The following is a 12,525-nucleotide window of genomic DNA, read 5'->3' on the forward strand; positions in this document are numbered from 1 at the left end:
CCAGGATGGTCTCGATCTCCTGACCTCGTGATCCGCCCGTCTCGGCCTCCCAAAGTGCTGGGATTACAGGCTTGAGCCACTGCGCCCGGCCGATATTTATTTTAATACAGGTTTGTTGTTTAAAAAAAATCCAAATAGTATTAAAGAGAATAAATCAAGAGCAGAACCTCCCCCCAGCAATAGCTTTTAAATCTGACATAAAATGAACTGTCCAGAAGAGGATAGGGGGACTCAGCGCCCCCTGCTCCCAAGGGCAGACCGCATCTGCCTGGGGTAGGGTGGACAGGTTGGGACCGTGTGCCCTCCCTCCCAGGTCATCGGCTTCTCTATGGGCAACTTCACTTTTAGTCCAGGAAGTCTGAGGGAAGAGGAGAGAGCTCAGTGGCTTCTGTCACATCCTGGGCAGAGAACAGACAGCAGAGATGAGAGAGTCCAGATACTGGAGGCCCTGCAACTGTCGGGTGAGATGTGGGGTGCTGGGAAAGCAGGGAGATGGAGCCTGGATGTGCAGGGCCTGAGCTCCGCACTGGGCAGGGGCGGGGGACCCTGGGTAAGTGAACATTTATTGTGCATCTGCTTTGGCACATTCCCAGAGACAATCTCATTTGAGCCTCACAGTGACCCCCAAGAGGAATTGTGCCCATTTTACGAATGGGGAACTGAGGCACAGAGAAGTTAAGCGACTAGTTTGAGGACACACAGCATGAAAAGAGCACGGCCTGCATTTCTGGGCTGATATGCTGATGCAGGCCCACACCAGAGGCTGGAGTATTGGAGCTAGACTTAACTTACTCAGAGATGGGGGAGACAGGCACCCCACGTGTCAGGGGCCCCTCTTGGCTCGGATCCTCCCGTCTGCTTACTCTCTCTTTTCTCTCCCTCCTCCCTGCCTCCTTAGTCTTCTTCCTGTGGTGCCAACAGAAGGAACGGACCAGACAGGAGAGGGAGACTCTGCAGAAGGCCACCAGGGCCACACAGACGACAGGGAGCTTCCCCCATGCCTGGCACTTTACTGCTGCAGGTGCAGCCTGGGTGGCCACACTGAGCCCCCAGCACCAGAGAGCTTGGCTGTGCAGGTAGGGCGCCCTTCCCTTTTTTTTGAGATGGGGTCTCACTCTGTCACCTAGGCTGGAGTACAGTGGCACCATCTTGCTCACTGCACCCTCCACCTCCCTGGCTCAAGCGATCCTCCCACCTCAGCCTCCCAAGTAGCTGGGGCCATAGGCACGCACCACCATGCCCAGCTAATTTTTTGTATTTTTAGTAGAGACGGGGGTTCCACCATGTTGCCCAGGCTGGTCTCGAATTCCTGACCTCAAGTGATCTGCCCACCTTGGCCTCTCAAAGTGCTGGGATTACAGGCATGAGCCAGTGTGCCTGGCCCCCACTTCCCTTTAAGTCAGCTCTTAACTCCTAGTATTGAGAGGCAAGGATGCAAATGGGAAGTGAAAGCAGCCATCAACTGAGCATGCCTAGAACATGCTAGCCGGCCCCACTGGCTGGGATTTGGTTATAAGCAAAGCTTAGTCCCAGCTTCCCACCTCTTCCCATCATCACAGTGGAACCCGTGGCTGGTGGGGGGACAGACAGGAAACTGGCAGTCCCAAGGGTGTATGTGAGTACCACCTGGCTTAAGTGTTGTGAAGAGAAGGAACACAGATCTATGAGTTTCTTTTTTTGCTTCCTGGTGGTTAACTTTTTAATATGGGGCATTATTGTAATTATTATTATTTGAGACAGAGTCTCGCTCTGTCACCCAGGCTGGAGTGCAGTGGCGGATCTCAGCTCACTGCAAGCTCCGCCTCCCGGGTTTACGCCATTCACCTGCCTCAACCTCCCGAGTAGCTGGGACTACAGGTGCCCGCCACCTCACCTGGCTAGTTTTTTGTATTTTTTAGTAGAGACAGGGTTTCACTGTGTTAGCCAAGATGGTCTCAATCTCCTGACCTGGTGATCCGCCCGTCTCAGCCTCCCAAAGTGCTGGGATTACAGGCTTGAGCCACAGCGCCCGGCCCTGTGGGGCATTTTTATCTTACTCAAAAGTAGAGCAGATAGGATAATAAACCCCAGCGCGCCAATCACCCAGCTTCAACAAAATCAGCCTCTCTTGAAGCTTGTTTCATGTGTACTCCAAATACATCCCCCGCTCCAAATTATTTTGAGGCAAATCCCATGCATTATACCATTTCATCCATAAATACTTTTGCATGCCTCTCTAAAAGATAAGGACTCTTTAGAAACATAACCACTGGCCGGGCGCAGTGGCTCATGCCTGTAATCCCAGCACTTCGGGAGGCCGAGGCAAGTGGATCACTTAAGGTCAGGAGTTCGAAACCAGCCTGACCAACATGGTGAAACCCTCGTCTCTACTAAAAATACAAAAATTTGTCGAGCATAATGGTGAACACCTGTAATTCCAGCTACTCGGGAAGCTGAGGCACGAGAATTCCTTGAACCCGGGAGGCAGAGGTTGCAGTGGGCCGAGATCGTGCCACTGCACTCCAGCCTAGGCGACAGAGTGAGACTCCATCTCAGAAATACATAAATAAATACATAACCACAATACCTCTCTCACACCTAAAAAATAATGAAACAGCTATTCCTTAGTAGTCACGAATATCTGGCCAGTATTCACATTTCTAATTGTTTTACAAGTATATATTGTGTTAGAGTTTGCAATAAGGTCCATGTATGGCAGTTGGTTGCTAAGTCATTCAAGTCTTTTAATTTTTAATTAAAAAAAAATTTTAGAGACAGGGTCTTACTCTGTCACCCAGGCTGGAGTACAGTGGTGCAATCATGGCTCACTGTAGCCTCAAATTCCTAGGCTCAAGGGATCCTCTCATTTCTGCTTCCAAGTAGCTGGGACTATGGGTGTGTACCATCACACCTGGCTAATTTTTAAATTTTTTGTAGAGATTTAATTTTTTGCCATGTTGCCCAGGCTGGCCTCGAACTCCTGGACTCAAGCGATTCACCCACCTTGGCCTCCCAAAGTGCTGAGATTACAGATGTGAGCTACCATGCCTGGCGAATTTTTAAAATTTTTGGTAGAGACAGAGTCCCACTGGTGAGCCATGATCACACCACTGCACTCCAGCCTGAGCTCAAGCAATCCTCCCACCTCGGCTTCCCTGAGTGCTGGGATTACAGGTGTGAGCCACCATGCCTGGCCTGTTAAAATCTTTATATATAGGCTCCCCTTCATTTTTTTTTTTATTGCATGTTATTTGTTGAAGAAACCAACTTGCTTGCCTGCTAGTTTCTCACTCTCTGCATTTTGCTGACTACATCCCCCAGTGTAGTTTTCTGTGAGAACTTTTAGCACAGGAAGCTGACCTAGACCAAGGTTCGGTGTCGATGTGAAGGATGAAGAGTTGCCTGGTGGAGGGAGATCAGAGAAGGGTAGAGTGTTCAGAGGCCTCTGGCCAGGAGGGTAAGATCCCAAGGTGTAGCAGAGCCGAATTGGAGCCTTGTTAGTACAGGGTAGGGGGGCTGAGGGTAGTTGAAGATGAGATTGGAAAAATCTGTGGGGGCCTTGTTGGCCATGGGGAGGGGTTGAAATTTGATGGTAGAGCAAGGAGGCTACCACTAGAGGATTAGCAGGCGACTATGATGATTTGATTTGAGATTGGAAAAACACCACTGGGTTACGGAATAGGAAATGACTGGAGGAGGCTGAGAGTGGATGCAGGGAGGCCAGGTCAGAGGCTGCTGAGGCCACCATGCTGCCAGAGGTGATAGTGTCATGGCCTGAGCAGGTGACGTGCGATGCATCTTCAAAGCAGCCCCATTTTACAGATGAGAAAACAGAGGCTTGGCCGGGCACGGTGGCTCAAGCCTGTAATCGTAGCACTTTGGGAGGCCAAAGCGCCTGGATCACTTGAGGTCAGGAGTTCGAGACCAGCCTGGCCAACACAGAGAAACCCCATCTCTACTAAAAATACAAAATACAAAAAAAAAAAAAAAAAAATTAGCCGGGCATGGTGGTGCATGCTTGTAATCCCAGCTACTCTGGAGGCTGATGCAGGAGAATCGCTTGAACCCAGGAGACAGAGGTTGCAGTGACCAGAGATCACACCATTGCACTTCAGCCTGGGCAAAAGAGCGAAACTCTGTCTACAAACAACAACAACAACAAAATATGGAGGCGCAGAGCGATGAAGTGGCTTGCCCAAGGCCTGGATAGTGTGTCTGGCAATGGCAGGCAGCTGGAACCGCAGTCATCAGACCTTGCAATTGACATGGGTATTTTCCCTCTGTTCTCCCAGGTGCTTCGGGGCCTGGCAGCAGTTCGTGCAAAGAGGGTCCCGGTACCGAGACCACCTGGCTGACCGCCGGACGGGGACCGTGAGGAAATGCCTGGAACAGTGGGTGCGGATGAAACAGCTCCGGGACTCAGATGGGGCAAAGGTGACCCAGCTGTCCCTCTGCCGGCAGAAAGCAGGTGAGCTAGGGTTGGCTTCTGCCCCAGCAAACCATGTCACTTAATCCCCTATCTTCAGTGGGCCCTAGTTGAATATGTGAATTCTTGTGGGAGATGGTAGAACTGGGGCTTTCTAGGAGGGCAGCCCGGAGTCCTGGGAGGGTGCAGGAGGGGTCCCAAAGTGGGCAGGCCCCGGCTGAGCCACATCCCTGTGTCCCATCGAGAGCTGCTGTGGGTGAGAAACTTGGTTCTGTTCCTCCCACTGCAGGCTTTCTCGGTGCTGGTTATCCCAGATCCCGCCTGGAAGGGATGTGGGCCCTGCTCTTGGGAAGCTCCTGGTGTGATGGGGGACACACAGCCCTAACCCCTACCCCAAAACTTAACTGGGGGCCTGGTGTAGTGGCTCGCACCTATAATCTCAGCACTTTGGGAAGCTGAGGAGAGTGGATCACCCGAGGTCACGAGTTCGAGACCAGCCTGGCCAACCTGGTGAAACCCTGTGTCTACTAAAAATACAAAACTTAGCCCGGTGTGGTAGCACACCTGTAATTCCAGCTACTCGGGAGGCTGAGGCACAAGGATCGCTTGAACCCAGAAGGCAGAGGTTGCAGTGAGCTGAGATCACGCCATTGCACTCCAGCCTGGACAACAAGAGCAAAAAAAAAAAAAAAAAAAGCACTTAACTGGGGAAGATGGGATCTTTGAGGCAACCTGGAGGGGAGGGCTTGGAAGCGGTGGGAGGGGACAAGAGACGAGAGCTCCCAAGAGGGGCCCGAGGCAGCAGCTATCAATGGCTGTGGGCAGAGTGAGGTCAGTGGGGGGGGCAGCTGACTGGCCTCTTGATGGTTTTTCAGGACGTGAGGCCCTCCACACTGCAGGCCCTGCAGCCTGTGGCCTGGGTACAGTGGGCCAGGCCCAAGGGCTGCAGGAGCAAGGCCGGGGCTCTCTGCAGGATGCTTGCCGGACACTGGCCCTCTGCCGGGCGCTGCTGCTGTGGAAGTCGCGGCTTTTCCAGTGCCAGTGGGCCAAGTAGGTGTCCCCAAGCTTGTGACCTGGGGTTGGGCCTGGGGACTGTGGTGTGGGCACGTGAGCAGTGCTCAGCGCCAGGACGAATGCGGGAGGAATGTCCCATAGGGCAGTAATTGCATCCCACTCCTCCCCGTGGCCCTGCACAGGCCCTGGCACACTGTGGTGCCCAGCCGATGTCAGGCCCTGGGAGGTGGCCTAGGGACACTGGCACAATGATTGAGCAGAGGTCCACTGGGGGCCAGGGGGCTGCCAGAGACACAGACATAGAGCTCTACAGGGGTGGCCGGAACCCTAGTGAATGCCCGTCTCCCTGCCAAGTGCAAGTCCCCTGGTGGCAGGGACCATGTCTGTCTGGCTGTCATTGCTGGCTCCCAGCTCCCTGCAGGTGCCTGGCATGTTGCAGGCACGGAATAAATACTGTAAAGGAACAAGGGCAGGAGCCAGGGATCAAGCTCTTATCTCCTCCCCCATCGGCCTCATTACACAACTAGAGAAAGTGAGGCTCAGAGGGCTGGAGCAGGTTGCTCTAAATCCCAGTGGGAGTCAGGAGCAAGAAGGTCCTGTGGTGAGACCTTGTTGCTGCCCCTACACAAGATGGTCACTGCTGGAATTCAGAGCCCAGACAAAGGCTGTGGGTGAGGGGAGGGTGGTGATCAGGAGCAGCCAGCTTCCCTGAGGGGATGTCAGGAGGAATGGAGGCCAGCAATTGCAGGGTTAAGAATTCTAGGCCGGGCACGGTGGCTCAAGCCTGTAATCCCAGCACTTTGGGAGGCCGAGACGGGCGGATCACGAGGTCAGGAGATCGAGACCATCCTGGCGAACACGGTGAAACCCCGTCTCTACTAAAAAAAATACAAAAAACTAGCCGGGCGAGGTGGCGGGCGCCTGTAGTCCCAGCTACTCGGAAGGCTGAGGCAGGAGAATGGTGTAAACCCCGGGAGGCAGAGCTTGCAGTGAGCTGAGATCCGGCCACTGCACTCCAGCCCGGGCGACAGAGCAAGACTCCGTCTCCAAAAAAAAAAAAAAAAAAGAATTCTGTCCTTGGCTGGGCGCAGTGGCTCACGCCTGTAATCCCAGCACTTTAAGAGGCCAAGGCGAGTGGATCACCTGAGGTCAGGAGTTCGAGACCAGCCTGGCGAACATGGCAAAACCCCGTCTCTACTAAAAATACAAAAGTTAGCCAGGCGTGGTGGCAAGCACCTGTAATCCCAGCTACTTGGGAGGCTGAGACAGAAGAATGACTTGAACCCAGGAGGCAGAGATTGCAGTGAGCCAAGATCATGCCACTGCACTCTAGTCAGGTGACACAGTGAGACTCCGTCTCAAGAAAAAAAAAAAAAGAATTCTGTCCTTGAAAACCACATACCCACATGGTCCACTTGGACCCTCAGCCTCTTTCAGTGTACCCCTGCAAGTCCAGGAGAATTCAATTCACCGTGACCTTTCAGAATGTGAGGGCACTACTCATTACTCACATGCCTACCCCACAGCCCCCAGGCCCTCCCTCTCCAGCCCATCCTCTGGCCTTTGGACCTCAGGGCACAGTTGATATCTCCTGGCAGCTCTCCCGGGGCACCCTCCAGGGCCTAGATGAATCCCAAGTCTGCTGCTATCTGGAGTTTGGGGAAATGACTTTCCCCCAGGCTCAGCTTTCTTATTTTTATAAGTGAGTGGAGGCAGAAGTACTGGTGTGGTTGTGGGCGTGGGCCCTGGCGTCTGGGGTCCCTGGGCCTGGAGCTCAGCTCCATCTCTGATCAGCTGCGTGGGCTCCCAGCCCGCGCCCGGAGCATGATGAGGCCAGCCAGTAATGCAGGTGGAGCATTAGCTCGATTAGCCAGACGTGGTGGCACGCACCTGTAATCCCAGCTACTCGGGAGGCTGAGGCGGGAGGATCGCTTGAGCCCAGGAGGCAGAGGTTGCAGTAAGCTAAGATTGTGCCACTGCACTCCAGCCTGGGCCACAGAGTCAGACCCTGTCTAAAAAAAAAATAAAAAGCATTAGCCCAGTCAGCCCAGTCTCAGCTGCTCACTGAGGTCACTCAGAGAACTCTAGAAAAGTCTGGAAGCCCAGGCTGTACCCTGACCATTAAGTCAGAATCTAGCAGAATCTAGGGATGGGACCCTGGTGGGCATCGGTGTCTCTTGAAGCCCCCAGTGATCCCAGCATGCAGCCGCTGTGGGGGGCGGCAGTGTGGAATGCTAGCCCAGTGTCTCGCACCCTTCCAGCCCATCTCTTTCACAGCGGCCAGGGTGGGGTAGCCCTTGCTTGGCCACCCTGCCCAGCCTGGGGGTGACGCTGGGCTGGGCACTCACTTGCCCCTTCTCTAGCTCCTTCCTCCAGGGCCTGCAGCAGCGGATGCTGCAGCGCAGCCTGAGATGGTGGCGCATGAGGGCATTGGGCCCAGATGCCACATCAAGCTACACCAAGACCCCCTCGGCTCTGAAGCCAATGGGCAGCAGCACATCCCAAGGCTCTCTGGAGAAGGTGAGAGGTAGGTGGGTGGGGAGGGGCTGGGCAGGTAGGGGTGGGTGGTTGGAGATTGTGGGAAGGGGACAGGGCGGGGGACCCAGGACTCCACACCTCCTTCCCCAGGTTCCCAGGGCCCCCGCCCTCCCGGATACTCTCCAGGGGAGCCTTCTGTGGGCAGCTGGGCAGCGGCAGCAGGGGCAGTGCCTTCTGCTCTGGCGGGCACGGGCCCAGCAGTTCCAGGGCACAGCCAGGTGGTACCAGCATACCCTCCAGAGGCGGTAGGGACCCCTCCCCATCCGCCCACCACTCTATGGACTTACTGTTTCCCAGCCCCTTCTCCCATCTACCCTTGGCCCTCACAGAAGCAGCCCCTTGGGGTCTGCACCTCAGGGGGCTTCAGTTCCTCCTGTCTTCCTGCCCTGTCCTACTGAGAGGGTGTCAGGGAGCGGTGAGGCACTCTACAGAGTCACTGCTCCTCTTGGAGACTTCACAACCGAGGTTTATTCATTTATAAGCACAATGCATACGAGTTGGTCTCCCTGGGTTCTAATCCCAGCTTTGCCTCTCACTGGCTGTGTGATCTTGGGCAAGTTGCATAACTTCTCTGTGCCTCTATTTGCCTATCTGTAAAATGGGGTTAATAGTACTCGCTCCAGTGGGGCAGTGGCGAGGCAGGGCACAAACATTCCCCAGTGCCGTGTGTGGCACGTTGTGAGTGCTCAGTCCATAGCAATGTTTATGGCTAGTGGTTGAGCACAGGACTTGGCAGTGGGGGTCTAGAGTCCCACCCTATCCCCCCAACTAGTCATCATGACCCTCGGAGAGGTGCTTGGCCCCTCCAGTCCCCAGCAACCCACCCTCCCATAATGGAAACAGAAGAGTCACCCAGAGCCCCCCACTGCTGGAGAGAGGAAGAGAGAGGAGGGCGGGGCAGGGCTGGCGTGGGATTTGGGGGGCAGTGGCCATCCTCAGGGTGGACCCTCCCTTTCCCAGCATCTTCCTCAGCTGGAGCCGCTGGGCAACAGCCCAAGGGGCCTGGAGAGAGCTGGCTTCCCACTGGGCCTGGGATCGGAGCTGCAGGGCTGTGCTGGGCCTGTGGCGTCGGCGGCTGGTGCAGTCGCGGCTGGTGGAGAGGTGGGCCCAGGAGCGGGGCTGGCGACTGACACAAGATGCCCTATGCCGCTGGCACTCCTCTTGGCAGGGTGAGTGGAGACTGGGTTGGGGGCACTGCAGGTGAGGGCAGGGCCAGGGTCTGTCCGAGACCCAGACTGCAGCCCTGGCCAACAACTTGACTGTAACCTTATGGGAGGCTTTGAGGCAGAGGCTAAGCTACATCTGGACTCCTGACCCATAGAAACTGTGAGATAACAAACATCTGTGGTTTAAAACTGATAAGTACTTGGGTAATTTGTTACACAGCCATAGATAACAAATGCAGTTGATCAGAGAGGTCCGCTGAGCTGTGACACTGACTTAGCTGGGTTCAAAGAAAACAGGCCGACCAACTCTTACACATTGTGCTATGTATGAGTAAACGAATGGACCTCAGCTATGAAATTTCCTAGAGGAACAGTGACTCTGCAGAGTGCCTCACCATCCCCCATACCCTCCCATCCCCTAGCGAAGTCTGGTGATGAGATCCCCACAGGGCACACCCAGGAGTCGGGTGGCTGAGCAGAACCTGGGTGCTTGGACTCTGTAGTCTTGAAGAGCAGTTTGAATCCCTGCTCTTCCATACCCTGGCTGTGTGAACCTTAAACAACCTACTTAACCTCTCTGAGTCTCAGCTTACACATCTGTAAAATGGGGATAATGTATCCCTACCTCATCACCTTAATCTTCATCCTTATCCTCACCTGGCCTCTAGGAGTCACTGGTCTGAGCCCTGAGCTGGGGGAGAAGTGGGCAGAATCATGGTGCCCTTAGAGGCCGGTAGAGTTAGTCAGGGAGGGTCCCAGGAGGAGGTAAGGAGGGCTCAGCAGGCAGAGCAATGGAGAGAGAAGTTGAGGTGTGGGAAGGGGTCAGCAAAATAGGGCAGTGGGAAGGACTGGATTTGCAGAGCTGGCTGAGGGTGCGGTGTGTTAGAAGCCCTGAGGAATGTGGCCAGTGAAGGGAGGAGGGATAGTCCCAAGGCAGGCTTGCTGTCTGGGTCTTCACCTCTGGGCAAAAAGAGCTGTTGCATGGCCCAACCAGTCTTTCTTTCTTTCTTTTTTTTTTTTTTGAGACGATCTCGCTCTGTTGCCCAGGCATACAGTGGTACGATCTGGGCTCACTGCAACCTCCGCCCCCTGGGTTCAAGCAATTCTCCTGCCTCAGCTCCCCTAGTAGGTGGGATTACAGGTGCCTGCCACCATGCCTGGCTAATTTTTGTATTTTTAGTAGAGACAGGGTTTCACCATGTTGCTGGGCTGGTCTCGAATTCCTGCCCTCAAGTGATCAACCCACCTCCACCTTCCAAAGTGCTGGGATCACAAGCGTGAGCCACCACACCCGGCCCCAAGCAATCTTTTTATAACCTGATATCAGAAGTGACATCCCATTGCTTCTGCCAAATTCTGTCTCTTAGAAGCAAATTAATAAACCCAGTCCGTATTCAAGGCGGGGCATTGCCCAGGACGGGAACACAGGATGCTATCTTGGAGGCTGCCCACTACACCAACACATTGCGTTAATGCTGGCAGGCAGGGCTGTGGTTGTTCTGGAAAGTCATGTCCTGTCCGCTGGGGACAGCTGCTTATGCAGCCCAGTCATTCCCCAGCGGGAACACTGAGCCAGTGTTTCCAGAACTTCCAGTTTTTACAGAAAAATTGAAAATTAGATTTTTGGGCCGGGCACGGTGGCTCACGCCTGTAATCCCAGCACTTTGGGAGGCCGAAGCTGGCGGATCACGAGGTCAGGAGATCAAGACCATCCTGGCTAACACAGTGAAACCCCGTCTCTACTAAAAATACAAAAAACTAGCCAGGCGTGGTGGTGGGCGCTTGTAGTCCCAGCTACTCGGGAGGCTGAGGCAGGAGAATGGCGTGAACCCGGGAGGCAGAGGTTGCAGTGAGCCGAGGTTGGGCCACTGCACTCCAGCCTGGGCGTCAGAGTGAGACTCTGTCTCAAAAAAAAGAAAAAAAGAAAAATAGATTTTTACCGGAATTCTCCAGATTCGAAAACCTTGTGGCAAAATTAACAAACAAAAACAAACCCAACAACTCTATGAGCTGGGCTGGCCTGGTCACCAGCCGGACACCCGTAATAGAGGCTTTTTAACACAGACAGTCAGGGCGGCCTCGTCTGTTCCCACCTGGTAGGGGGCGAAGGTCTGGCTAAGCAGAGACTCATGGGGAGAGGCTGGGGTGAGCACCCAGTGGCTCTTCAGCATCTCTCTGGCCCCAGGACAGCAGTTCCTGCATGAAAAGTGCCAGACATGGGTGCAGGTCCACCTCCAGGGCCTGCAGAGGGCTGTGTTGCGGAGCTGGCAGCAGGCAGCAGCTCGTCAGAGACGCACAGTGACCCGGCCAGAGCAACTGCTACTGCAGAGGTGGGTGGGCCTGGGGGTGGGAGGGTGTTGGTCCTCCCCACCCAAGGAATAGCAAGAAGAGCACCCAGGGGGTGGGAAGCTCAGAGGGTGGCCCAGATCGGAGGCCTATGGCCTGGGAAAAAAGGGGCATGAAGGGAGACCCTAGCCCAGAGACAGAGGACCATGACCACTGACACCTTATTATCTATTTTGGGAGTGGTGGCAAACCCCAACCCTAACCTGTGGCCCCAACAAGCCCTGGGAGTCCAGCTCCTGGCCAGGTCAGTTCTTTGGTTTTAGAGGATATGATTAAAATGGGAGAAATCAGCTGAGAACAGTGGCTCACGCCTATTATACAGCACTTCGGGAGGCCGAGGCAGGTGGATCACTTGAGGTCAGGAGTTCAAGACCAGCCTGGCCAACATGGTGAAACCCCATCTCTACTAAAAAATATGAAAAATAACCAGGTGTGGTGGCAGGTGCCTGTAGTCCCAGCTACTCAGGACACTCAGGCAGGAGAATCACTTGAATCCAGGAGGTGGAAGTTGCGGTGAGCCGAGATTGTGCCACTGCACTCCAGCCTGGGTGACTAAGCAAGACTCCGTCTCAAAAAAAAAAAAAAAGGAGAAATCCACTCCTCGGAAATCTACCATAATGCCCATTGTGAGGAGTTACAGCAAGGAGATGTCTGCTGTACACCATCGCTAAGAGAAGAGAGTGCAATCTTCATTTAAGTAAAGATGTTCTGGTGGAACATGTATACAGTTTATGAATGCACATTATAAAACCAAGCAGAGGGATGCAGAATGGCTCCTCCCACAGTTCAGTACAAATGCGAATGTTCAGTGTCCCCATAGGGGCAGTGAACTGTTGGCTACAGAATGGCTGACGTCTGTGCTTTTGCATCTGAGGGTGTAGATGGGTTTTTTTTTTTTTTTTTTGAGACGGAGTCTCGCTTTTTTTTGCTCTTCTTAGCATAGACTAAGTAGGTAAATGTTAAAGCAGATAATACTAGTCTGTAACTCACATGTTATTGTTAAATAAGATCAGAATACTGCTGGCAGTTTTAGGAACAAGAGTGTAGAGTGGTTTT

At 53.9% G+C, this 12,525-nt stretch overlaps 1 protein-coding gene across 1 annotated transcript in view; it reads left to right on the forward strand.

Annotated features, from left to right (window-relative positions):
• LOC105507373 (chromosome unknown open reading frame, human C1orf167) overlaps positions 1-12,525 on the forward strand; it is a 29,176-nt gene that overhangs the window by 10,187 nt on the left and 6,464 nt on the right. The window contains 8 exon segments of the mRNA XM_011935833.1: positions 349-461; positions 899-1,076; positions 4,272-4,447; positions 5,281-5,455; positions 7,783-7,939; positions 8,048-8,202; positions 8,918-9,126; positions 11,309-11,453. Of these exon segments, the coding sequence (XP_011791223.1) occupies positions 349-461; positions 899-1,076; positions 4,272-4,447; positions 5,281-5,455; positions 7,783-7,939; positions 8,048-8,202; positions 8,918-9,126; positions 11,309-11,453 (1,308 nt within the window).

This window comes from Colobus angolensis, unplaced genomic scaffold (assembly GCF_000951035.1).
Source record: "Colobus angolensis palliatus isolate OR3802 unplaced genomic scaffold, Cang.pa_1.0 Scaffold149, whole genome shotgun sequence".
Lineage (NCBI taxonomy): Eukaryota > Metazoa > Chordata > Mammalia > Primates > Cercopithecidae > Colobus > Colobus angolensis.